Here is a 25,598-nt window from a genome sequence, read left to right on the forward strand (position 1 = left end):
CTTATTTACTCTACGTGACATTTAAGTTATGTAAATTTATCTGAAATTAAATGTACTTAAAGTAAATTACATTTTAGTCATTTTTTTCACTGTGGTTGAGATGTATTCGGTGTTCAGGTGTTCAGAGTGGGTTTGGTGCGAAATGCTTTGTTCCAGAGAAGCAGACAGAGTCAGAACGGGTCACAGTGATGGAGACGGGACCCGTACGTCTGAAGGGTGGACTGGGGGACGCTGGCCGGCCCCGGGCGAACCCCTCACAAGCTTTGCAGGGCTTGTTTGGGGGCGGGACATTCCCAGCTGGTTGACTGGGAAGTCCCGATGCCACAGGGCCGGTGCGTTTCCCACCGAGCAGAGACCCCACCTCCCCAGAGGACGCCCAGAAACTGGGTTACCTCACTTACCAGGACTCTAAGAAAGAGCCTCTTGCAAGAGGAAGGTGGAGCCGCTGCCTCATCCACCTCTTCAGATGTGGTTCCTGTTCTCCACCACTGTGAACAGCTCTGAGTCTGTGAGCTTCTCTAGAACGGAGCATTCGACACCAAACCCAGTCTGAACAGCTGAACACTGAATAACACCTCAACTACATAGAACAATAAATTAAAGATTGATTAATTGATTATTAAAGAAGTAACTGCTTTACTGCTGATTGGTCTTTTAAATGAACAAACTTCTCCACCGCGCTCTCAGCCTTTTTATGGCTGCCCAGATACCGCAAAGCGGCTCGGGCGTGGGTCCTGTGGAGAAAGCAAGAGAACAGTTAGTGGATTCAGTGCTGGTTTATTCGTTCCTTCATCTGATTGGTCGATTAAAGCAGAAGTTAAAGTTGCTTACCTCACTTCCTGGGCTGCGTCGAAAGCCAGTGTGCTGACGGCAGGAATGATTTCACTCGCAAACGTTTTCTTGCCAGTCAGCACATGGGAAACCCCGACCACCTGCAGGAGCATCAACAGGCTCTGCGAGGTGGCGGCCCTGCAGACCGGGTTTCTGTGCCTGAACAGAAGAGAGAGTGAACGAACACAGTCAGATAGATACACATGATCACATGACCTGGTGGCACTTCCTTTTAGATTTAGTTTCCATTTCAAATCTATTAATGAATAAGTGACGTGAATGTATATATATATATTTACCTCAGTCCACCAGCCAGCAATCCCTGCAGGACTCGGCCAGGTGAACAGTGGTGCACTAAAGTGCCGAGGGCTAGCTCCACACCCTGCCTTATAAAAAGGCTGGTCTCCCCAGCCTTGTGAAGGAGGGTGCGAGCAGCGCCCTCTACCTCACTGTCCATTTCCCTCTGCAGGTGAGTGAACAGGTGAGCCATGGTTGTAATAGCGTCCCGAGAGACTATGCTGCGGAGGTTTTTAACCTGAGAGAGTGGAGACAACAGAAGCAGCACACTAAGCCTCGGCCTGTTGAACCCAATCAGTTTCTGAATCGTATCATTATATCACAGAAGAAGCTGCTGTAGAGGGAAGTGTGTATGAAGTGTGTTAAATAAACTCTTACCTCCGCGATGACGGCTGTGGTGACGTAGTGGAGCTCTGGCAGCAGCACCTCAGCGTGGTGTTCAGCCAGAGCTCGCACAAGCCGTAGTCCCTCGGTCTTCCTTTCCCTGTTTCACAAGCCAAACATTCAGAGAACTATAGGTTGAAACACGTCTGAAAGATGGTGGCTATAATGATGTTTTCAATAATCTTCAGCTCTTATAACTCTCTTATAGACTCTGAAACAGATCACTGCTCCGTTAGAGCTGTAGTAGAAATCTTACCATTCCTCATCCTGCAGGAGGCACAGTGCCTGGCCGAGAGCTTCCTCAGGCCTGTTGAGGGGATCCTCGCTGGTCAGGGATGGCGGCACCAGTGGCTGCTCCACTCCCTGACCTTTCCCAACGGCCTGAGGAGCTGCCCTGATGTTACTGGGCTTCTTCCTGCGTACTCGCTCCACCTGACCTGCTTCGTCCTTCTTGCTGTGGGCGGCCATTTTGGTAATGGCCTCAGGTTCCTCCGCCTGTCTAGAATTGGTATTCTGCTTCCTGTGATTGATTATATGAACAATAAATAAAGGGAAGACTAAGTAAGGTCTAGTTTTAGGGATTTTTACTGTAGGGATTTTTTTTAGGGATTAAAGACGCTCAACGTTTAAAACTGGAACTGACCTGGTGAATTGTAGGCTGTCAGCTTATTCACCACCACTGGAACGGTAGCAGCGACAGGCAGAGGCTCAGGTGGAGGAGTTGGTTGGAACTGGAGTTGGAGGGGCCGTGAAGGTAACTCTCCAAAGGAGGAGTTCCCCAAGGCCTCGCTCCATGCTGGCTCTAGACCCTTCAGTCGGCGAAACCTGCTGCCGGTGGTTTTTGCAGCAGCAGGTTTCGCGGGTGGTGGACCGGTCGTGTGCCTCATCAGAGGCGGCCCAGGAACCCACGGCGCAATTTTTGGGAGATAAAAGTCCTTGTCTCCGAAATTCATCTCTGAACGTAAGAGAGAGAACTTGATGTGCAGCTGCTAAAATAATAGTAGTCGCACCATCTGACTGGAACACTGAGTGACGAGTCCTTAGATACTTTGGCCTGGTGATGTCACCATATATGTCACCACTGTACGCTAGCTAAAGTTCCGGCCATGACGTCATGGCGACGAGTTCAGAAGCAGAGACGCCTGCACAGTACAGTGTGCTGAAATGTTAGTATAATGCTAGCATTAGCACAATGTTAGCGCCCAATGTTAGCGTAACATGAGTAATTAATGTCCAGCACTGGCTGGTAATGCAGTGCAACAGTGTAACACAATCAGAGAACACAGAAGAACAGTTACAGAGGAAAAAAGCAGCAATCAGATTATTGATATAGATCATATAAAATGTGTGATTCCTAACATAATTATATAATCTCAATTAAAAACAATACATATCAGACTCGTTCCAGTTTTTAGTGAAATGGGAAAATCTGCTTTTAGCTACAGAGCAGCACCAGTGAGCTGGAATTCACTACAGGAAACATTGAAGCTCAGCTCACTGGAACCACTTTTTTCTTATTTTAATTTTTTAATTTTCTTTTATTTATTTTTGTTTTTTATTAGTACTTTTATTTTTTATTGTATTTATTTTATTAAATTTTATTTTAATGTTTTACATTTTCATTCTTGTTCTTAGTTTCATTTAATCATTTCTTATCAATTTAACATTTGACTTTACTTTTACTATTATCTATTTACTTATTTTATATTTTACACGTTTTACTTTTTTGTGTCAAATTTGTTTTTTTAAGTATTTTAGAATTTTCTGTTTTACATATATATTTTTATTAGATGTTGATTTAAAATTAGTACTTCCTTTATTTTATTTTATTTTTTGTACTATTTTATTTCTTATTATTTCTAATTTATTATTAAATTTGTTTAGTCCTTTTGATCAATCCCTTTGTTATAAATGCTCGGCAACATTGTAAATGAGGGTCACCCTCAATGTTTTTCAATGAGTGAAAATAAAGATTGATTGATTGATTGATTGACATTAAGCACTCCTCACTCACTGTGATTTTTCTTGTTGTTGTTCATATATATATAAGCTAAATATGTGAGTTAAACGCAGATTTTCACATGAGATTTCATTGAATCTTAATAAGAGTAGAATAGACTCTTAATAAAGTATGTTTGGCCGACCAACACGACCAACATAACCAAGCTGGTCGAACACCAATTTAGAAAAAGGTGTTAAAAAAAAGGATTGTTTGGGTTTCGGTAAAGAATTCAATGTATAAAAAATGTTAAAACTATATCCAGCCCTAGTGCAGCATTTATTTAATGCAATTTTAAAAGAAAACAACAACAACAACAACAACAACAACAGTGTATCTAAGTCAGAATTTTTCGTTATGAGCAAGAAAACGCTCATAAATGCTCATAATGGGAATTTCAGACACTGCTAAATTAATCTATATATAATATTTAAAATTGTAAAATATTTGTAGTTTAAGCAGTTAAAATGTTGATTTTGTTCTTAATAAAGCACCACAATCACACTCATTGTTTTTTTTTGTTCCAACAAAATCCTAAAGTATAGTAGTTTGTTTATGGTAGTTTGACTTTGTGTTTGATTAACAGAAAGAGTGTAGAGAGGATCCTAATGGTGAATTCAAGACGACGGTGGTCCGCATTTGACTAAGCCCTCCCGTCAGAGCAACACCCACTTACAGTAAATGGTAATTTACATCCCAGCCAACCAATCAAAAGAAGTATCTCAGTGTAGGGACCTACAGTAATCACAAGCTATGCTTTTATTTCAGTTTCCTGCAGGCATGTAGAATCTGATTTGTTCAGGATTCTTCAGCGTGGACATTCTGATACAAAACCCACACACACATTTTCTATCCAGAGCAATTTTTAATCATTTTTAATCATGTTTTATTTGTTTTAGTGAAATGCGTAGTAAAAATATGTTTAGCAACCAATTAAACAGATAATAATAAACAGCAGTGCTGATTATTAAAAAAATATGGACAATTTAGACAAACTTTTTCAGCATTTAACGTTCTCTAGAATGTGTCGATTGGTAAAGTTAAATAAGGATGGAAATGTTCAAGCGCTGCTGTTTCTGGTGAGCTGTTGTGATCAGTTCTAAATTAACATTTTTCATTGAAAGGAAAATATAGTGAAGGATTTAGTCAAATGAGATCCTGATCTGGTGTGATACAACATAAGAAGAAAAAATCTTATGTCCTTATTCCAAAAATAGCTTTGCCGGTTTATTCAATGAGTCTTCCGGACAAAACAGGATTTTTCTATGCAATGAAGAATGAAAAATAAAGGAAAATCACATTAAAGAACCAATTTAATCAAGTAAAGAAGAAATTCAAAACAGTGAGACTTCAGAGCTCTGACTAATGCAAAAAATAACCAGACTGTATTTCCTTGGTCTCAGACAGCATATATATCAGCCCCTACCAGTCTAAACTCCTGCCAAGTCTTGCTATAACTAATCTAGACTTCATCCCCCGCTGTTCCACCAATCACGACTGAGTTCATTTGTTGACGACCTGAATAATCCGTAAGCAGCGTCTGAACTGAGAGAAGCATGTGGAATGCAGCAGTAAATTAGTATTACAGGATTTTACACTAATACACTGCCTGGAGAAAAAAAACAAAATAAAAGTCTCCACCTGGATTTAAGTAAGTAAATGATGTGGGGTTGATGCTGCAACAGTATGAGCTGAAAGAATGAGGTCAGCTGACTACCTGAATATACTGAATATAATAATATTTTTTTTGGAGGTTTTAGAATTCATTAATATTTTTACCACAGTTTGAGAACCACTGATTTATAATATTGTGATTAAGAACCTGAAACCTGTGTGTGTAACAGAATATTCTTACCTTGCTGGGTTTGTCTGTCTCTGGGTCAAACACACGCTCACACAGTCTGAGGCCGGTCTATGGCATCACATCAATGTCAAAAGTCGGGGGTTCAAAAATACCAGGTGAAAAAAATTATAAGCGTGTTTTAACATTTTGCATGTGTAAATTAACTTCTCGCGAGCACAAATGTGAAATTAGCGAGCAAAAAAAGGGGAAATGTGTGTGAGCTGAACAGAATATTGCTCTCGAGCTTCATTTTTCTTCTCTCAGGTGTTTATTTTCCTCTCGAATTCACAGATCTCCTCGCGTGCCATGCAATTTTTTTGCTCGAGTGAGGCTTTTGTGCTCGAGTTTTGAAAGGGGTGGTTTTGACAGTTAGGGGGCGGGGTCAGGGTCGCCTCCCTCAGCGAACGGTATTGGCTGATATCTCCAGGGATCATTTTTATTGGCATGTCAATCCATGTTTTTGTAAATGCTCAGCTACACAAAAAATAAGGGGTTGCCCTCAACGTATGCTCAAGTCAAAATAAAGGTTAAATGATTGATTTATTGACAATAATAATGTGCATCCTAGTATTACTGGTGTCAGTTTACTCCTGGTATTGTAATGCATTTTCACACAATGAACATTACAATTCTGCATAATAAAGCAGGTATAAATAGCAGGCATTGGGACTGGATTATGATCTGACAATTGGAACTACATTGGAAGGTGGTCAGAATTGGATCTCATTTATATTAAACACAAGTTTTTAAACAGAATGGATATACTGTGATCAGATTTAGCCAAGCAAGCACCTGTCCCTTGCACTGTGTGTGTGTGTGTGTGTGTGTGTGTGTGTGTGTGTGTAAAAGACGGAGTGGTATAAAAAGCCTCTCCTGGCCTGCTCGTTATTCTTGGCGCTGGGTAAATGGATTTGTAATTATGGGCTGTCGGCCCCGCGCTGAGAGTAATTGTCCGCCGGCCGTCGGGCGAGTCTACTGTCGATCTGCGGGATTCGGATCTTTCACAGGATTGATAACGGGAGAGAGAGAACGCAGGACCAACGAAACTGACCCTAATGACCACACACACACACAAACTGCCTTAAAACACAGAATGCCAACAGTCCACACACATCCACCTGAACCACACTCAACCTGCCTGAGGAGAGAGATAGAGGGGGGCAGAGAGAGAGAGAGAGAGAAAGAGAGAGAGAGAAGGGTTGGAAAAGAAAGTGAGAGAATTAAGAAAAGAGACTGAGAGGGGAAGGAGAGAAAGAAGGAGTAAAGGGGAGGAAGAGAGAAAGAGAAGGTGACAAAGAATTTGAGGGAAAGAGAGAGATAGGAAAGAGGGAGGAAGAGAGAGAGAGTGAGAGAAGGAGACACAGAAAGAGAGAGGAAGGGTGAAAAAGAGAGAAGAGGGAAGAGAAGAAAGAGATTGGGAGAGAGGGAGGGACAGAAAGAGAGAGAGAGGGAAGGAGAGAGAGAGGGAAGGAAAGAGACATAAAGAGAGGGAGGGAGAGAAGAAGTGAGAATTACGAAGAGAGAGAGATAGGTAGAGAGAGGGGGAGGAGAGAAAAAGAGTGAAGGAGAGAGGGAGATTGAGAAAGAGAGAAGGAAAAAGAGAAAGATTGGGAGAGAGGGAGGGAAAAATGAGAGAAAGAGGGAAGGAGAGAGACATAAAGAGAGGGAGGGAGAGGAGAAGTGAGAATCAGGGGGAAAGAGAGAAAGATAGAGAAAGGGGGAGTAGAGAAAGAGAGAGTGAAGGAGAGAGGGAGGGAGAGAAAGAGAGAGAGAGAGGGAAGAAGAGAAAGAGATCAGGAAAGAAGGAGGAAGAGAAAGAGACAGAGGGAAGGACAGAAACAAAGAGAGGGAGGGAGAGAAGAAGTGAGAATTAGAGAGAGAGAGATAAAGAGACAATGAGGAAAAGAAGAAGAGAGAATGAGGGAGATAGATAGAGAGAGGGGGAGTAGAGAAAGAGAGTGAGGGAGGGAGAGAGAGAGAGAGAGAGAGAGAAATAGAGAGAGAGAGACAAACAGAGCACCGATTTTTATGCTGGCGGATTTGACCGGTACTCTTCAGTGCCAAGCTCTCAAATCCACACACATCTGTTAGAGCTCACTTTGGCTTAACACACACACACACACACCACACACACACACACATACGCACACACACTCACACATACAAATACCAGAGTTCAGCCTCTGGGAACATGTCTGGGGATCCATTCTGAAGATGCTGCTCTAATTACAGAGAATAAACATCATCAATACTGCAGAGTGTCAGGAACTGATCATCGGCACTTTTTTTCACACATAATGTGCAGAGCCTCTACCAGTCCTAAGTGAAAATGGCCAAATTGTGCGCAAAGTGTCAATATTTTGTCTGGCCACCATTATTTTCCAGCACAGCCTTAACTCTCTTCGACCTGGAGTTCATTAGAGCTTCACAGGTTGTTCTAGATCTTGTGCTCCACCACCTTCTATTTACGGATGCCCCACAGATGCTCAATAGGATTGAGGTCTGGAGACATGCTTGGCCAACCCAACAGTTTTATCGCCAATACTGAACCGATAAAGGGGTCTTTTTAAAGAGTTAGTGAGAAACAATGAATAGCTCTATTTGTGTAATGTTCTAATCCATATTATGGCAAGAACTACTCAACTAAGTAAAGAAAATATATATATATATTTTTTTAAAAAGGTCAGTCAATTCAAAAACTTTCAAGAACTTTAAAAGTGTCTTTTAATTTTTTTTTAAATGTTATGATGAAGCTGGCTCTCATCAGGACCACCCTAGGAAAGGAGGAGCAAGAGTTACCAACCACAGAAACCTCAAGTGAACAGCACCCCAGATAAGATCCCATTTAAATGCTTCACATTTAGAGTATTTTGTTTTGTCTAACACTTTTAAATTTACTACATGATTCATAGCAAATAATAAAACGTGCAATGGGAAGGTGTGTCCAGACTTTTGACTGGTTATCATAGTTGAGCAGGTCTCAGACACACGCAGATGTAAATTAAAATATACTGTACATTATTAAATATTAGAGTAATATTAAAGTCTTAGACACACTAAGCAATGTCAATACCGGTAAACAGCAACACCAACGAGATAACATTCCAGGGCAGATGAACAGTCCAGAGGTCAAAACACAGCAAGGTAATATTTTAGAGGCAATAGAAAAACATGTTGTACGAGGATAAACCATCAATACTCAGCAAAGAATACAAGCAAATCACACCTTTTTATAGGGCTAGTATTCAGGTGACCTGCTTCCTCAAAGTGTCATGTGATTTGGTGGGATTTCAGTGTGTGGTACATCCTGGGCAATGTAGTCCGGAGGCTGCAGATCGCAGGCAGAGCTGAGTGCATCTTCACTTTCGAGGGATATTAGACTGTTTATACTTCTCTACAGTAATTAGGACAGACTGATACTTAAAATCAGACTGTTAGTTAAAGTATATTCTAAAATCTGACTCAGTGTGGGAGAATGGTGATCAGAACACTTCTGGATATGATTAGACAGAACAGATTGTAGAGATCTCTATTAAACTGTGTGTGTGTGTGTGTGTGTGTGTGTGTGTATTAGTCATTCTTACGGGAAAGCTGCAGTAGTAATGGAACAGGCATTTGATAAATCACCAACGTGAGATTTGACTCACTGTGTTTTTCACTCTCGCTCATATGGGCCTTCTGAAATCACTGTGCCTGTGTGTGTGTGTGTGTGTGGGTGTGTGTGTGTGTGTGTGTGGGTGTGTATGTTCAAGACTAATGGTTTGAACATGTTGCAAAATCAGACAAACACTACAGGTTAATTAACATGACCTATTACATTACACATATGAACCATAGCCTTATTGAATTGTATGGATGCCATCCAAATAAAACATGTATAAAACTGTATTTGTATATTTGTTGTTGTTTTTTTATATTTTGAGATAATGTAAAATCTGATAGTTGTTTCTTATTATTGTTGTGTCAAAATGTTACGACAAAAGAGACCAATAAAAATGTTCTTAAATGACTTTAGATCCAAATTACAACCTGCACCCCGCTGTTCTCCTAAAGAGTCCACTCTCTGGTGAAGTCAACAACATGCAGAGCTACTGGGCGAGAGTTCTACAAGGGTGGATGGTTTTCAAGAGGCTCACATTAGGAGACACAGTTAATTTCTCCACCTACAGCCTAAAAGTTTTCTGTTTGTTAAACAGTGATGATATATATGATTCTACGCGCTTTTTCTAGAATCAAGGCTATTAAAGAAGAGTTTGTCCTTCTTTACTGCAGTAACGGTCTCTACTCCTCTGGGAGTAGAAGGCTTTACGCTAGGTAATGGGACATTGCTCTGAGGAGGATTTGATTACTGCAGCATCGTTCCGATGTTTGATGGAAATTGTATTGGCAGATCTTTGATTGACGTCCTTTTTCATCTACATAGACGATACCATGGAGAACTCGCCTGCAGCAGTGTGCCATTTTCAAAAGTGGTATTCAGACACCTCCACAGGGCAAGATTAACTCTGAATTTTAAAGGACAGCCCACTTTTGCTTCATTGTTCACTAAAGAAATTAACTATATGTCCAAATGTTTGTGGACACTCCTTTTAACGACAAAAACAAAGACAACAAAAACAGTCATTGTCACCATTTGTGTTTGATACTGTGATACTGTTGATTTTGTTCCTCCATTGAACCTAACAAAGTCAAAGCAATTTTCCTACTGTGAGAATTTGCAATTGCTCAGCATTTAACGACTTATTCATATTATTATTATTTTTTTTTTTACAAAAGTCATTATCGACACAGTATTTATTAAAGAGGTTAAGCAAAAAGAAGTAGTGAGGAACAGGCAGGGTCTATTTCAAAACAAACGACATACCAAAGAGAGTAGTCAGGCTGTCCAGGGTCAATGCTGAGGGAAGTAGGGGTGGGGGGATGACTTTACACCCCTCTAACCCGAATTTGGCATTAGACATGGTGACTATAGGCTCATGTGCAGCTGCTCCAATGCATCCCATTCAATTAGTCAGGGCTATTGGGCTATTCTATGGAGATTTATATAAACTGCAACTGAATGGCATTCTTCCATTAGAAAACATTTTTAAAAAGCTAAAAAAGTGATTATGAGAGAAAAGTAAAGAGAGTTCATTTGCCTGCTTTCAGAACCTATGAAGTCACTCAAAGTGGTTTCATAACCAAATAATCCTTGTTATAAAACTATGTTTATGAATGATTGACAGGTGAGAAGTTCCCCCGCTTCTATTTCAGCGTTCATCATTACTGAGTGAAACTCGGAGAGGTGTGTGAGCCCACGAACCTGCTGCAGATAAAAAACACACTGTTATGGAGACGAAGTTACAGTGTGGAAGTGTGAAAGTGTGCGTGCATGTGCATGTGCATGTGTGTGTGTGTGTGTGTATGTGTGTGTGTGTGTGTGTGAGATAGTCAGGTCAGAAATCTAGATTTTCTTTTTCGCTTCTTTCCCACAGTTCTTCCACTGTGACGCTTCCATCAGGATGCCTCTGCCTGGACCAGAGTGCGTAATAAAAAGAGAGAAACGAAGGAGAAAGAAGAGAAAAAGAGGCAAAAAGGATGTTTATTTGTGAGAAAATTGATTTTTTTTTCTTTTACTGTAATTCAACACAAGATTCAAGGCTTAGGTATTGATTTCTGGTTTAATACACAATTCTCTGCTTAAAACTGAAATCGGTCAGTAGTTTTCTTGCCCTGAACACTAAATTTAATAAATTCAATTAAATTTTAACTTCAAGGCTATACATCAGCGTATTGATCTTCTGCATGAAAATCCTTAAATTGATCCTTAAAAGTCTTAAATGTATTTTTTACTAAAAACAAGGCCTGTTTTTACTTTGTTAAAAAATTTCTTAAATGCATCCCCTTAGGGTCTTTAAAATGTTGAACAGTAAATACTGTTTTGTTTTTATTTTCGCACATTGAGTTTTGCAGTGTTTAAATTAGATATACAAGTTTTTTGTTTAAAATATTGGTTTGTTAAAAATACACATAAACTTACTGTTAGCATAAGCCTGTAAATCTAATATTGGTCTTAATTGTTATCTCTGAGTGATATTACTAATGCCCGGATCAGACTACACGATTTTAGCCCAATTTTGACCCGTTTTTGTCAGCGCTGACACATTGCGTGCGTCGGATCCGAATTTCATTGTCGTGAGCGACAAAGGTCCGTGTAGTGTGACACAGTCAAAGAACTGTAATTTGACGTAAGCGACGCTGTCGGAGCGTCCAACGGAAAGACTAGCATGTTAGAATTTTTTGTATTTTATTGCCTAGTTTGACATGCTCCGCGACGTGCTTCCTGACTCTGACCAAGAGGAAGACAGAGCGTTCTGTGGCGCACAGATATAAACACGGGAAAAGAAAGCAGGGCGGTGCTCCTGCAGTTTACTGTACCAGTAAACAGTAATAATCTAATATTATTTTTAACAAATTTTTAGCACAAAAGCTCTTCCATCTCGCAAATAGCTTCTGTAGCCTTGATTGTCAGATTCTATGCTTCTCCCCCGCGATGACCTACGAACTCACGAGAGGACGCGGACGATGACTGGTCGGTGACTTATGTGTAGTGTTGCCAGTCCCCCGAGAATGACGCAAAACGAAAATAACTGCTTAATCTGACATAGTGAACATAGTGAGGGACAAAAATGTTGTGTAGTCTGAGCTTGGCATAAGTCTTAAAAAGTCTTTGTAGAAACTTGAGTTTACTGTAAAAATACTCATATATGAGCAATTGATTTCTTAGAACCCCATTGATGCAAATTGCGTCAAACATCATGCATTGTTTATACAGCTAAATTACTCAGGAATGCATCAACACACCAACATGATTCATACAGTGTGATGAACAGGGAACCCTATTGTTTCTAAAAATAGCACTGACATAGCACTAAAGCGTTTTTGAGAATTCTATTGTGAAATACACTTAAGAATAGGCTTACCTTCATATTTCTATGCTTTATTCTATGTGGCAGATATTTCATTTTACAAAATATTTATTTTGTATTGCTGTTTTGAACTTCTTCCAAAACGTTTACCTACATTTCAAGTTTGCATGTTTCTATATAGTTTTTCATTTTGTTTGCAAGAATATGGAGGACTTTTGCCTCCATAAACTTTTTTTTTATGTTTTATTGATTAAAGGGTTAATCTGTGTGTGTTATTAGATCAGTATTTAACATAATCAGTGTGTCACTTGTCATTCCCTTTAAGAGGCAGGTGTGCTCTGACTTTGGTGTGTTGGTATCTCAACAGCGTGGTGCTTTTGCGTGTCTCGGCAGAGGATACTGACCTGCACATTTACATTTACACTGTTAAGGTACGCCAGCAGCTCATTTGAGAGATCAGCAATGATTTTTTATTATTATTATTATTCTGTTTATTGTTATTTGCATGGTCCTCCTGCATGACTAACATAGGATTGGGTAGCTGACTATTGACTGTTGTCAGGGTTTAAACAGGTCAGTGGTGCACCTGTATTTTCTGTATCAAGACAGGAAGACACGCTAAATATTTACTTAAATACACCTTATTTCCAGACCACTATACCCATCAGTGTAGATATATTCATAAACCCGGACCCTATTTTAACAGCGTGGGCACAAGGACTGTTGATGGGGTGTAAAATGAGCACAGGTTGTACAATAGAGTCCTTCTTGGCAACACAGGAAGCCCAAAAGCAAGAAATGTCAATTCTTGCATAATCTCATAAACAAACATGACTGTGAACAGTTATAACGATAAAAGTAGCAATTAAATGAATTTAGGAATTATTATTATTATTATTGCATCATCATCATCATGTCTCTATGTGTTGGTGAAGGCGTGGATCATGGCCCTGATGCAGCGGATGACCCCTGCCAGGCTGCAAACACAGCCCAGGCCTAGGATGACCACGTCCAGCAGTTTGCCCCCTGCACTCATCTGCCTCCACTTCAGTTGCAGGTGGAACAGAGCGGGCAGCAGTAGGGTCATCACCGCTCCCGTCACGCTGCCCGTCAGACCCATCAGCAGAGAAAAGCGAGGGACACACAGAGCCATGATGAAGGAGAGGAGGAGGAGGGAGGCGCGGAGGACGAGCGTGTTCCACTCCGGTGCTTCTGATCTCTCGCACTGAGCAGCGTCCGGCTGCAGAACGCCCGTCTGCAGCAGCTGCGCAGCGGAGAAGAAGGGCAGGGGGTATGAGAGCAGAGCCTTCGCCAGAAGACACAGATTCACCATCATCCTCAGAGCAGGGGGCAGATTATCACTGACCACCTGAGAGAGAGAAAGAGAGAGAGAGAGAGAGAGAGAGAAAGCTAAGCACCAACATGCCAAATGTCATGGGACAGCAGAAAACTGAGAACGGCTTGGGAATTCCACATCTGTATAAGTTAACATTAAAGCTGATGTTCGTAAGTTTTGGGATTTGGGGGATTAAGTGCCCTCTCTGGTGAGAATGGGTAATTGCACTGAGCAAGCGGAAGAATCATTTTAAACTGGGCGGGTGTGATGCGGCCCTCTTTTCAGAGCGGATGAATCCGATTCCAGGTTATGTTCAGTCAGAGAGAGAGGGAGAGAGCATGCTCAGTCAGAAACTTCATTCCCTTGCTTCTTTGTTTTTACTATGAGTGATTGAGCTACTAAGCTCAGAGAGTTTCCCCTTCTGAAGTCTCCACTGCTCCACCAGCCGCTTGTGTTCAGTAAAACTGAGCCGGATCCTCTTTTAGAGGCTGTACGTGTGACGTAAGTACGCAAAGATGAGTGACATGGCCAGAAGAACTCCAGTGAAAAGCGACCCGAGACTCCAGTTTTTAGAATGAATATATGAGGCTTAGCAGGGATGGTCATTCAGCACACTGGTACCATCTCCACTCAGACATGCTTCTGCTTTCAGTTTAGAAACAAAATAATATGGACTGCCACTTAATAAATGCCATTTAAATATTATTATTTAACATTATAGGTGTCTCCAAACCATCACTGATTGTGGAAACTTCACACTAGACCTCAAGCAGCTTGGACTGTGTGTCTCTTCACTCTTCCACCAGACTCTGCTCTCTTGATTTCCAAATGAAATGTGAAATTTACTGATGATCAGTGATGGTTTGGAGAGCCATGTCATTTGCTGGTGTTGATCCACTGTGTTCTATCAAGTCTAAAGTCAGTGCAGTGTTTTACGTAAAAATCTTACAGCACTTAATGCTTTCCTCTGCTGACAACTTTTATGGAGATGCGGATTTCATTTTCCAGCAGGACTTGGCACACTGCCCACACTGCCAAAAGTTCAATTTGGTCCTATATACATTAATATTCAAATTTTCTGATACACTGATTTTTGGGTTTTCATTGGCTGTAAGCCACAAACAACAACAACGCAAGAAATACATGCTTAAAATTGTTCACAATTTAAACTGAATTATTAAAATAAAGTAACTTTTCAATGATAATGATACTAGTAGATGTTGTACTTTGTCAATAGATTAGAATATATATATATATATATATATATATATATATATATATATATATACAGTGTTGGGAGTAACGGCGTTAAAACTAACGGCGTTACTAACGCCGTTACTTTTTTTCAGTAACGAGTAATCTAACTAATTACTATGACTGTAACTATAACGCCGTTACCATTTCCGACACCCCGTTACTGCACGTTACTTTAGCCGCTCTATGAACTTTTTTTTTTTATTTCGCTTTGCCCTGGTTAACCCCTCCTCTGTCCGGTGAACTTGAGCTTCTGGCCGCTGTGCCTGTGGTTTGGCGTGGTGAAGTGAGGCACAATTGTGACGATTTGCGTGCTCTAATCAATTCAGTGATTGCCGTGGACAACCCAAGTTCCGAATTAAGGACGTTAAGCTCTTTTTAGCTGCTCCGGTTTTTGTGGTGCTGCTGCTTTCTATTTTAGAGCTTAGATTCTCTGCCCGAATCCCACCTGACCTGAGGACCGACCCGAAATCAGGCTCCTATTTTTATTTTATATAAAGCTCTGGTGTGATAATCACAATGTTGCTAAGTAACCAATTATTATTGTTCACTAAAGCGAACGAAATAGCGAAAACTGAAAGTGAAAAACATTTGTGTTAACTGAATCTAATAAAAACGGTAATTAAAAGGAAAAACATAACTATCTCGAACTGTATTTTGTGTTTATAAAACTAACTAAAACGAACTGAAATTACAGATAGAATACCCTCATTTTTGTGTTTAATTTATTTATAAGCGCTGTTGTACAGCGGGAGTTGTTGTGCCGAGCGCGCGGCACTCGTGGTCCGTTAGTTCTTGTGTAAAGCGCTCGCGCTAGCAAGCCCACCCTAAAATGAACAGAAAAAATAAAAACAAAATAAAATTAAACTATAATAAAAATGAAAACTGTAATCACGTAGCTCTGGGCGCACGTGAACGCCTCCGCGTTTGACTTGCAGCATTGTGTGTAGCTGTTCTTAAAAATCATTTAAATTAAATAATAGTTCTATGCTTCTATGTTACAGTGTTAATTAACATAATTCTGATTATATTTCGCTCATTCAATCAGCCCGAAAACAGACAGTTTATGGGGCGGATCGGGTCCGGCTCATAATGACAGTTTATGGTTCGGGCTTGGGCAGAATGTGCACGGGCTCCGGCTGGGTCGGGTCGGATTTTTTGGGCACGATCTAAGCTCTATTCTCTTTTGGTGAAGCTGTTATATTAATACCATTTTAACGGGCATTAAATTGTTGTTTTTGTCCATTATTTTGTTTTATATATACATATTTCTTTTGAGTGTGGCTTGGTTTGTTAAATTTCATCCCCAGACGCGTTTTTCCGCTTTTTTCAGTATTACAAGTTTTAGTAATTTTCTTTGCTTGTGTGGAGAATTTCGTTTTATTTTTTTGAAATTCGTTAGATTATATTTTTGTCAACATTTTGGGTTTATTTTCGTTTGTTATTTTTTGTTATTTTTCTAATAATAATAGTAAATGCATAATTGATTTCCTTTTTTTGAGGGGCGAATAATAAAAAGTAACGCGATAGTTACTTTTACTGGTAACTAATTACTTTTATAGTGGAGTAACTCCGTTAGTAACTCAGTTACTTTTTTGGAGAAGTAACCAGTAACTATAACTAATTACTTTTTCAAAGTAACGTGCCCAACACTGTATATATATATATATATTTATATCATCCTATATAAATATGATGATGTATTTTTATACTATAGTTTTTTTTTTAATGACATTTAAACAATGGCAATTTACCGCCTTGTTAACAGTATTGCAATTTATTGTAATATAGATGTTCATATGTATCTTTGCACTAGCACAATAAAGATTTGTACAACATTGCTTTATTTACACTGACACCTACAGTCCCATTCAAAAGAATAGGGAGAGTTAGGCCAATCCCTTTATTCCTGCTGTAGACAAAACAATGACTGAAAACAATTTGGTTTAACATTAAAACTGAACTGTGTATCAGATCCAGATGTAAACACTTGGAAATAAAAACTGAAATGTTGATCTTTTGTCCCATATTTTTATTTTCTTGTCTACAGCAGAAATAAAATGATTTTTTAACACTGTTTTCTAATACTTTTTGAAGGGAGTGTATACAGTAGATTAGTATCATTACCTCCTTGGTGTCCTCCCCCCAGGTCAGTAGTGCCAGCATGGAGAACACGGTCTTCAGAACGCAGGCCAGCACATGCGTCCAGTCCATCATTCCCCCAAACTGCCCTCGCTCCTCCATGCACCCCTCCAGTGTGGGCAGGAATATTTGTGACGTGTAGCTAAAGATAATAACGCCTGTCGCCACCAGGAAACCGTCGAAATCCACCGCCAGCCGCAGCCCACCGTACACCCACCGCGGGGCCTGCCGCAGACAGTAGCCAATCACGACGAAGGTGATGAGGAAGTGCACCAGGGAGCACAGGAAGCTGAGCCGCGAGACCACCTTCAGGTCCCGGATGAGCATGCAGGGCATCAGGGTCAAAAAGGTCAAAGTGGAGCAGGTCACTGGACTCAAGGGTAAGAAGGGGAAGCTGTTGGACATCAGGTTGCTACTGACGACCAGGTAGAGGATGCAGGTCATCATCAGCTCCACCACCTGGGTGACGTTGACCAGTTTGCCGCCTAGCCGCGGGCACAGCCGGCTCCAGCAGGCGTCAGCGATGTCAGCATAAGTGTGGCGAATGCGGTGCAGCTGGCCCACTTCATCTTCTTCATACAGGCAGGAAATGAGGATTTTACCAGTGTAGCAACAGAGCAGCGCTGAGAGAACCAGCAGCAGCAGCCCAGTATAACCACTCTGCAGCACAGCATAGGGAAGACCCAGTACAAAGATTCCCTGAAAAATCAATTCAAAGTCAATTCAATTAATCACCTAGAAATTGCATAGTATTGTTATTTTCAACACTGATATCTTTACAATTCTGTGCTTACACTGATATTTATGTTCACTGGCATTTTTACATTGGTATGATAGCACAGACACTTATTACAAGTACTCAGTTTTACTGTTTATTTAAAGAAGAAATAACTATTTTTTTTTTTACAAATGGTAAAAAACTGCAAAGCATGGTGGCGAGTGCATCACATCATGCTTTTAACACTGGCATCTGTACAATTCTGTGCAATTCTGTACAATTCAGACTTACAGCTCTAGAAAAAAATAAGAGATCACTTAAAAATGATAAGTTTCTTTGATTTTACCAAATTAAAAACATTTGGATTATAATCAAGAGAAAGATGGATGATCACAAGCCATCAAACCAAATGGAACTGCTTGAATTTTTACACCAGGAGTGCAGGCATAGAGTTATCCAAAAGCAGTGTGTAAGACTGGTGGAGGAGAACATGCCAGGATGCATGAAAACTGTGATGAAAACCCAGGGTTAATTCACCAAATATTGATTTCTTAACTCTTAAAACTTTATGAATATGAACTTGTTTTCTTTGCATTATTTGAGGTCTGAAAGCTCTGCATCTTTTTTGTTATTTCAGCCATTTCTCATTTTCTGCAAATAAATGCTCTAAATGACAATATTTTTATTTGGAACTTGGGAGAAATATTGTCTGTAGTTTATAGAATAAAACAACAATGTTTCATTTTACTCAAACGTATACCTATAAATAGCAAAATCAGATAAACTGTTTTAAAACTGAAGTGGTCTCATATTTTTTTCCAGAGCTGTATATGTTCACTGGAATTTTTACAATGTCCTCTGAACATTGGTATGATAGCACTGACACTTTTTACAAGTACACAATGCTATGTTTGGAGGACAAAGAACATTGCATAAATACTAAACCTTTATTACAAATGTGAAGCATGGTGGCGAGTGCATCACATCATGCATCATTACAGTTGTGTGCTTATATTGATATATATATATATGTTACTGGCATTTTTACATTGTATAGGATGCAGTTTAAAATGCTTTTATTTGTTTTTAAATCACAGAATGAACTATCATCCTACTTCAGTACCAGCCTGATTACACCTTCAACCTCAGAGCATTTCTTGAGATAATCCCAGAATTTGTTGGCTCTTCCTCAGGTTTGAACCATGCCTTGATGCAATTATCTTTCAGAGAACCGCATAATACCTTAATTCAAGGTAATCAAAATTTGTTATCAAAATTTAATAAATCAGCCCTGTTCCTACTCTAATAAGATCATTCCAACAGAACAACAGGCAATTCTGAAACAGGTCAGAAAGAACCAATGGCTGTGTAACACTGAGTAACACTATAGAAATGAAAATTAAAAAAAAAATGTATGCGTCCACTATATAAAAGAAAGTTTAATGTTAATGGAAGGACACCATTAAGGAAGTTACTTTTGTTCACCAAACACCACCTGGATGTTCATCAATGCTTCTAGACAAACATTATTAGGAAAGATGTTACAAGATTTGAACCTTTTACAGATATGGAATGTTATGTTTGAGAAAAAAGAATATTAAACAAATACTAAAACCTTAATCTTACTAATCTTACTGTAAAGCATGGTGGAGGGAGCATCACAACGATGTACCTTAATCCAAGGTAATCAATATTTGTTATCAAAATTTAATAAATCAGCCCTGTTCCTACTCTCCCTAGGTGTTGGTGTCCTAATAAGATCATTCCAACAGAACAACAGGCAATTCTGAAACTATATAAAAGAAAGTATAATGTTAATGGAAGGACACCATTAAGGAAGTTACTTTTGTTCACCAAACACCACCTGGATGTTCATCAATGCTTCTAGACAAACATTCTTAGGAAAGATGTTACAAGATTTGAACCTTTTACAAACACAATATTATGTTGGACGAAAAAGGACATAACACAAATGTTAAAACTTTATACCAACTGTAAAGCATGGTGGAGGGAGCATCACAACGATGCCTCAAAAAAACTTACAAAAGAATGTAAAGGCAGCAGTTCAACCTCAAGCTGTGACTTTGTTTTGACTTTGATTAATAGTCTGATATAAAGACTGTAATAGCTCTAATACTCATAATCTGACACCAGTATTCTGTACAATATACTCTACATACTATATCCCATACATGAGACATGATACAGGTACATTAAAGGAAATACTATGGAAGGCGTTAGCAAGCACTACGCATCCAAATGAGCATGTTAAGCAAAAGCTGATTAACACGCTGTTTCTCCATTATGAAAACATTTGTTTAGAATGATTAGTGTGTGTGTGTGTGTGTGTTTGTGTGTGTGTGTGTGTCCTTTGTTTAATTTAGCGATAATACACTCTATGTGGCAGAAACACTGCTGTATGTTTAAGCTCCAAAGCGCCCAGTTGTACTCAGGTCATTAACACCAGTTAATCCTTCGCCAATGAAAGCACACACACACACACACACATGCACACACACTCTGCACCTCATTAAAAAAGCAGTTTAGGCAAAAAACACTCCAAACTTCAGTGAGAATGGCCAAAGCTTAGAGTTATCTGGGCTGTAAACCTTTATGTGCTTAAAAAAAAAACAATAAAAACACTAAAACACAACAGGCATTCTGGTCATTCTTTTCCAAAACATTAAAATCTGTTGCTCTTATCTCTTTTAATAAAAAGAAAAGAAAAAAAGCTCTATTTACCTGCAGTTTGTCTGTATTGTGGTTGTAACTGAGCCTGTGGATTATCGAGTGTGTAGAACAACATGGTTAATAAGTGTTTAATTTAATAAAGTCCGTACATTTTAAATTGTCTCAAATTTTGTATCTCTTTTGTTTATTTTCCATCCAGATAACGCTTCCTGTCGGCGGCGCGAGCAGTCGCAGTGGCCACTCCGGAAGCAAAACATGGTGCTTTTGTTTGTTTTTCTGTGTAAATAATCCGATCTGAACTCGCAATCATGCAAAAGTTCGCTATGGGAACAACTTACGACCGACAGACCCTGCTAGACCTGCAAAATCAACAAAAATCTGTAATTACAGATGGTCTACGAGCGGAGCTACGCGCGCTAGGCCTGCTAAGATCCGCGGCATTTCCTGAGCCTGCTAGCCGGAAGAGGTCTCTCCGCAAGCGTTGCGCGAGGAGCCGAAAGCGCGGTAAGAGAGCCGGAGTCCGCGCTAAGCTAATGGCTAACTCCAGCCGGCCAGCGGTACCATCTCTCCTTCTCTCCAACGTTTGCTCCCTGCCGAACAAGATTGACTATCTCCGGCTCTAGCGGACATCCCAGCGCGAGTTCAGAGACTGCTGTGTGTTCGTTTTCAAGCTCTCCCGGGGGATCAGAGAGGCAAAGCGCACCTACGCAAAGAAAATCCACGCCCACTTCCAGGACACTACTGACACTCGGCGCATGTAGCAGGGCATCCAGACCATCACCAACTACAAGTCACCCTCCGAGTCAGCATACAGAAAGGAGGTGCAGTGGCTGACGGACTGGTGCAGAACCAACAACCTATCTCTTAACGTGGATAAAACCAAGGAGATGGTTGTTGACTTCAGGAGAGCTCCAGGTGTCCACCACCCGCTGAACATCAACGGCTCTGCTGTGGAATTTGTGGATAACACCAAGTTCCTCGGTGTTCACATTGCAGAGAACCTCACCTGGTCCCTCAACACCAGCTCCATAACCAAGAAAGCCCAGCAGCGCCTCTACTTCCTGCGGAGACTGAGGAAAGCACATCTCCCACCCCCCATCCTCACCATGTTCTACAGAGGCACTGTAGAAAGCATCCTGAGCACCTGCATTACTGTCTGGTTTGGGAATTGCAACACCTCAGACCGCAAGACCCTACAGTGGATAGTGCGGACAGCTGAGAAAATCATCGGAGTCTCTCTTCCCTCCATCACTGAGATCTACACCACACGCTGCATCCGCAAAGCCACCAGCATTGTGGACGACCCCACCCATCCCTCACACGGACTCTTCGCTCTGATGCCGTCCGGCAGAAGATACAGGAGCATCCGAGCCTCCACTACTAGACTCTGCAACAGCTTCATCCACCAGGCAGTCAGACTTCTCAACGCACAGAGACAGAACTGAACTCCCACCCCACCCACCACTCACCCAACACACTCGCACAAAACTAAACTGTACACCCCCCCCTTTACACTCACAAAGAACTGAACTTCACCCACACACACACCCAGTCAGCACACAGAGGCTGACATGACTTTATTTGCTGCACTCTTAAAAACTATAAACTCTACCTCAGTAACTGCTGTGATTATATATGTTCTATATGTTACAGTATGTCACACATCTCTGCACCTTATCCCCACTATACACTTTATTATACTGTATCGGTACTGCACTGTCCTGTCTTTAAATTGTCTCGTCTTTTGTATTTATTGTATTTATTGTTATTTAGTGTTATAATTTTATAATTTTATGTTGCACTGTTGTCACTCCTGCACTTTATGTTGTCTATTGCTTGTGGTTCTATGTTGCACCATGGTTCCGGAGGAACGTAATTTCATCACACTGTGTACCTGTACTCAGATGTAATGACAATAAAAGCCTCTTGACTCTTGACTTGACTCTGTTTTTTATTCTTTATTTTAAGAACTACTTACTACATGTTACTAGTTGTGCAGTCTGTAACACTAAGAGCCCTATTTTAGAGATCTATCCATCATGTAGCTTGATTTAGGGCGTGTTGGTATGTCTTTGCTATCATAACAACAGGAAAAGTACACCTTGCGCAAATTGAAACACGCAAAAGGCGTGTACTAGTTCTCTTTGTTAATCATGGGTGTGTTTTGGGCACAACGTAAAATAAAACAAATCAGTGTGTCATTTGCCATTCTCCTTAAGAGCCAGGTACTGACCTGCAGGTCATTTACAGGAACAGCGCTGTTATTTTATTGTGTATTCTGTTTTACAGTGTTGATGTAAAAGTTGGGTTTGTGCACTGCTGCATGTTCTTGTTTGTATGTGCGTTGAGAACGTGTTGGGGCGCATCTTCGCTACTAAGATAGCAGTGAATGTCTGATGGTTGACTGATGTCTCGGTTCTTTTCAGTCAGTGGCGCACCTGTGATTTATGTTGCCAAGATAGCAATACACCAGAAATTTAGCAGAAAAGACCTCACTTCCAGACCACCACGCCAATCAACGTAGATATATTCACAAGCACTGTTGCTATTTAAAGAATGCTGGTGGAAGGTGAGAAAATAGACTGTTTGCAGGGTGTAAGATAACAATGAGCATCACGACACCTATGTGTTCAATGGTACAATCAAATACTGAGACTCTTAATGTTTGATTTAAACTGAGCTTTTACTTTATACAAACGGTACAGCCATGTACCTCAGTCTTTAACCCTTAGAACCTTACGGATGGATTTTCCATCCAAAATCGCACCTTGTGTTCTCAGCTTAATTACTCAGGAATCCCTTCACACATAAACATAATCCATATATGATTAGAAAGAGCAGAACTGACTCTTTCTAAAAATAGTAGTTACATCCCAGCATAGTAAAGCATCTACAAGAAATCCATTGAGAAAACACCTAAATCTAGATCTAGATCTCCTTCAAAGTTTCTTGTTTTAATCTTCCATTATAACTCTTTTTATTTGCTTATAATATTTGTTGTTATTATAAGTAGCTGAAAAAGTAAATATCTATTATAGTAAATCAGTTTTGCTATTAGTTGGAACATTATTGGCCATATTGGTCCTGATCAAAATACTGAAAGGCATAGGCTGTCCTGAGTGTCAAGTTTTTAGTAATCTACATGTATCCTAGAGGTGTGATTATCAAGAAAAATAAATTTGCCTGATGCTATCATGGCATGAGGCTGTCAGGTATAATTACTGTGTTATAAGACCTAAAAGGGGAACTGACAAAAACAAACAAAAAACACACCAAAACAGCTTGGGTTCAAAGGGTTACAGGTCTGTTTTTAGTTTCTAAACCTGATGAAAACCTCAGGTTTTTACCCTAAACTCTCTCTCTTATTTACAGTGAGTGATATTTGCTTTATGGCTAAAAGTATATATATGTGTATATGTGTACCTGTATAGCGTTGGTGATGTTCCAGCCTGCCTCCCAGGTGGTGATTTTGGGCTGTGTGTGTTGAGTTTCTCCCTCGTGGTCGTCACTGTGTTCACTCTGAGAGCTGGATGGTGAGGTGTTTTCCCTGTAGGTCCGGTTCAGGTCATCTCTCTGGACTAAGCTCAGGTTCTCCTCTCTGTCTGAGCTGAGGTGGGTCATCCAGAAGAGCCCAGCCTGAGCACGGACCCGCTCCACAAGCAACATAGTGCTGACTGTCTGCCCTAGACCCAACAATAATTATCATTTATCACCATCATTACCATTAAAACATTGTATTTACACTGATGTGAAAAAGACTTCTTTAGTTTTTGCATTTTTGACATACTTTCATTTTTCAGATTTATCAAACAAACTTTACTATTAGACATATTAACTGTGTATAATCAGACTTTTTGGAAAGATAAGTTATTTCAATAACCACAACCAGGCCTGATCACAACCAAAACTGTAGTATCAATAAATCACTTAAATAGAACATGTCTGACAACATGAAGCAGATAAAAGATCTCTAAAAGCAACACATTATGCCGCAATCTGAAGAAATTCAAAAACAGACGAGAAAACAATGTTCACTGAAATCTGTCTGTCTAGAAAAGTTTAGAAAGTAATTTTTAAGTCTTTGGGACTCCAGTGAATCATAGTGAGAAAACATGGAGAAAACATGTTTAGCATATTTAGCTGAGTTAAAGCTAAAGCTGTCCACTCCGCAGTGTTAAAATATCACAGTAATTAAAATATTTTTGGGTCCTATTATTTAATGTGTCTTTATTAACTGTGTAGTTACATATTAACAATCTATGTAATAACCATGTAACTACTAGTGAAGTACGCATTGTTACATATTAATAACAGCTGTAATGGTTATGTAATTACATAGCTGTATCAGTGCCAGATAGACACAGCAAAATTTTTTTGTATATCTTTTAAATTCTAAGGTCTTAATAATATTTTTTTTAGTATTAAAAAAAAAATAGGTACACTCACCCTATTACACCCTATTTATAAATAAAAAAATAAGTTAATACCTGCAATTGCATACCCCAAACTACTTTTTTAAAGTAGCAGCCTTATCCCAAAATGGCAGAGTGGACAGGACTTTGTCAAGCATGTTTAAATAGATCTTTTTATGAAATTTGGAAAATTGTCATTAATAAAAAAAATCAAATCTCCAAAACTAAAAGAAATTCAAACATAATATATAATTATATATGTTTTAAAATGAATGTGTTATTTAAAATTAGAAAATAATAATTCAACATAACCAGGCAGAACTGGGTCACAGAGTGGTCCAGCAGATGCATTAATTACAGGAAATATATGATGAACAGTCAAAAATCAAAAAATTAAACATCTTCAGTATTTTTTATTTGATACGCTAAAAGGCACAGCACCCTGATTATAACACTTTTTAGGACAGCATGGGCATAGACAGAAAACAGACAGACGGATATGTAGAAAGCAAGACAGATGGACAGATGGACAGTATTAGAGGAGAGTAATATCAGGGAGAGAACTGCAGAGAGTGTGAGACTCACCTGAAACAGAGGAATGAAGTGGTGAAAGAAGATTTCAGACCCATCACCCGTCCTGAACATCAGCCATCACAGCTTTAAATCAGGAGAAGCTTCTCCTCCATCAAGCCCTCTAAATACATACTAATATGCTAATGACCCCTGACCTGACCCCGCCCCCCCCCCCCCCCCCCCCACACACACACTTCTGTCCAGTTTGTT

At 39.8% G+C, this 25,598-nt stretch overlaps 2 protein-coding genes across 2 annotated transcripts; both read right to left on the minus strand.

Moving 5' to 3' along the window:
- Positions 1-254: 254 nt before the first annotated feature.
- Positions 255-2,491, minus strand: LOC111189577 (TOG array regulator of axonemal microtubules protein 1-like). Its single transcript, XM_049482159.1, has 7 exons — positions 2,156-2,491; positions 1,769-2,032; positions 1,507-1,612; positions 1,131-1,366; positions 832-990; positions 641-734; positions 255-518 (listed from the first exon to the last, which is right to left on the minus strand). Exons 2-7 carry the CDS (start codon positions 1,978-1,980, stop codon positions 255-257), a joined length of 1,071 nt encoding a protein of 356 aa, XP_049338116.1. The 5' UTR covers positions 1,981-2,032; positions 2,156-2,491.
- Positions 2,492-13,181: 10,690 nt separating this feature from the next.
- Positions 13,182-24,074, minus strand: si:dkey-126h10.1 (vesicular inhibitory amino acid transporter). Its single transcript, XM_022663240.2, has 3 exons — positions 23,827-24,074; positions 16,980-17,693; positions 13,182-13,631 (listed from the first exon to the last, which is right to left on the minus strand). Exons 1-3 carry the CDS (start codon positions 24,067-24,069, stop codon positions 13,182-13,184), a joined length of 1,407 nt encoding a protein of 468 aa, XP_022518961.2. The 5' UTR covers positions 24,070-24,074.
- Positions 24,075-25,598: the final 1,524 nt, after the last annotated feature.

This window comes from Astyanax mexicanus, chromosome 1 (genome assembly GCF_023375975.1).
Source record: "Astyanax mexicanus isolate ESR-SI-001 chromosome 1, AstMex3_surface, whole genome shotgun sequence".
Taxonomy (NCBI): domain Eukaryota; kingdom Metazoa; phylum Chordata; class Actinopteri; order Characiformes; family Acestrorhamphidae; genus Astyanax; species Astyanax mexicanus.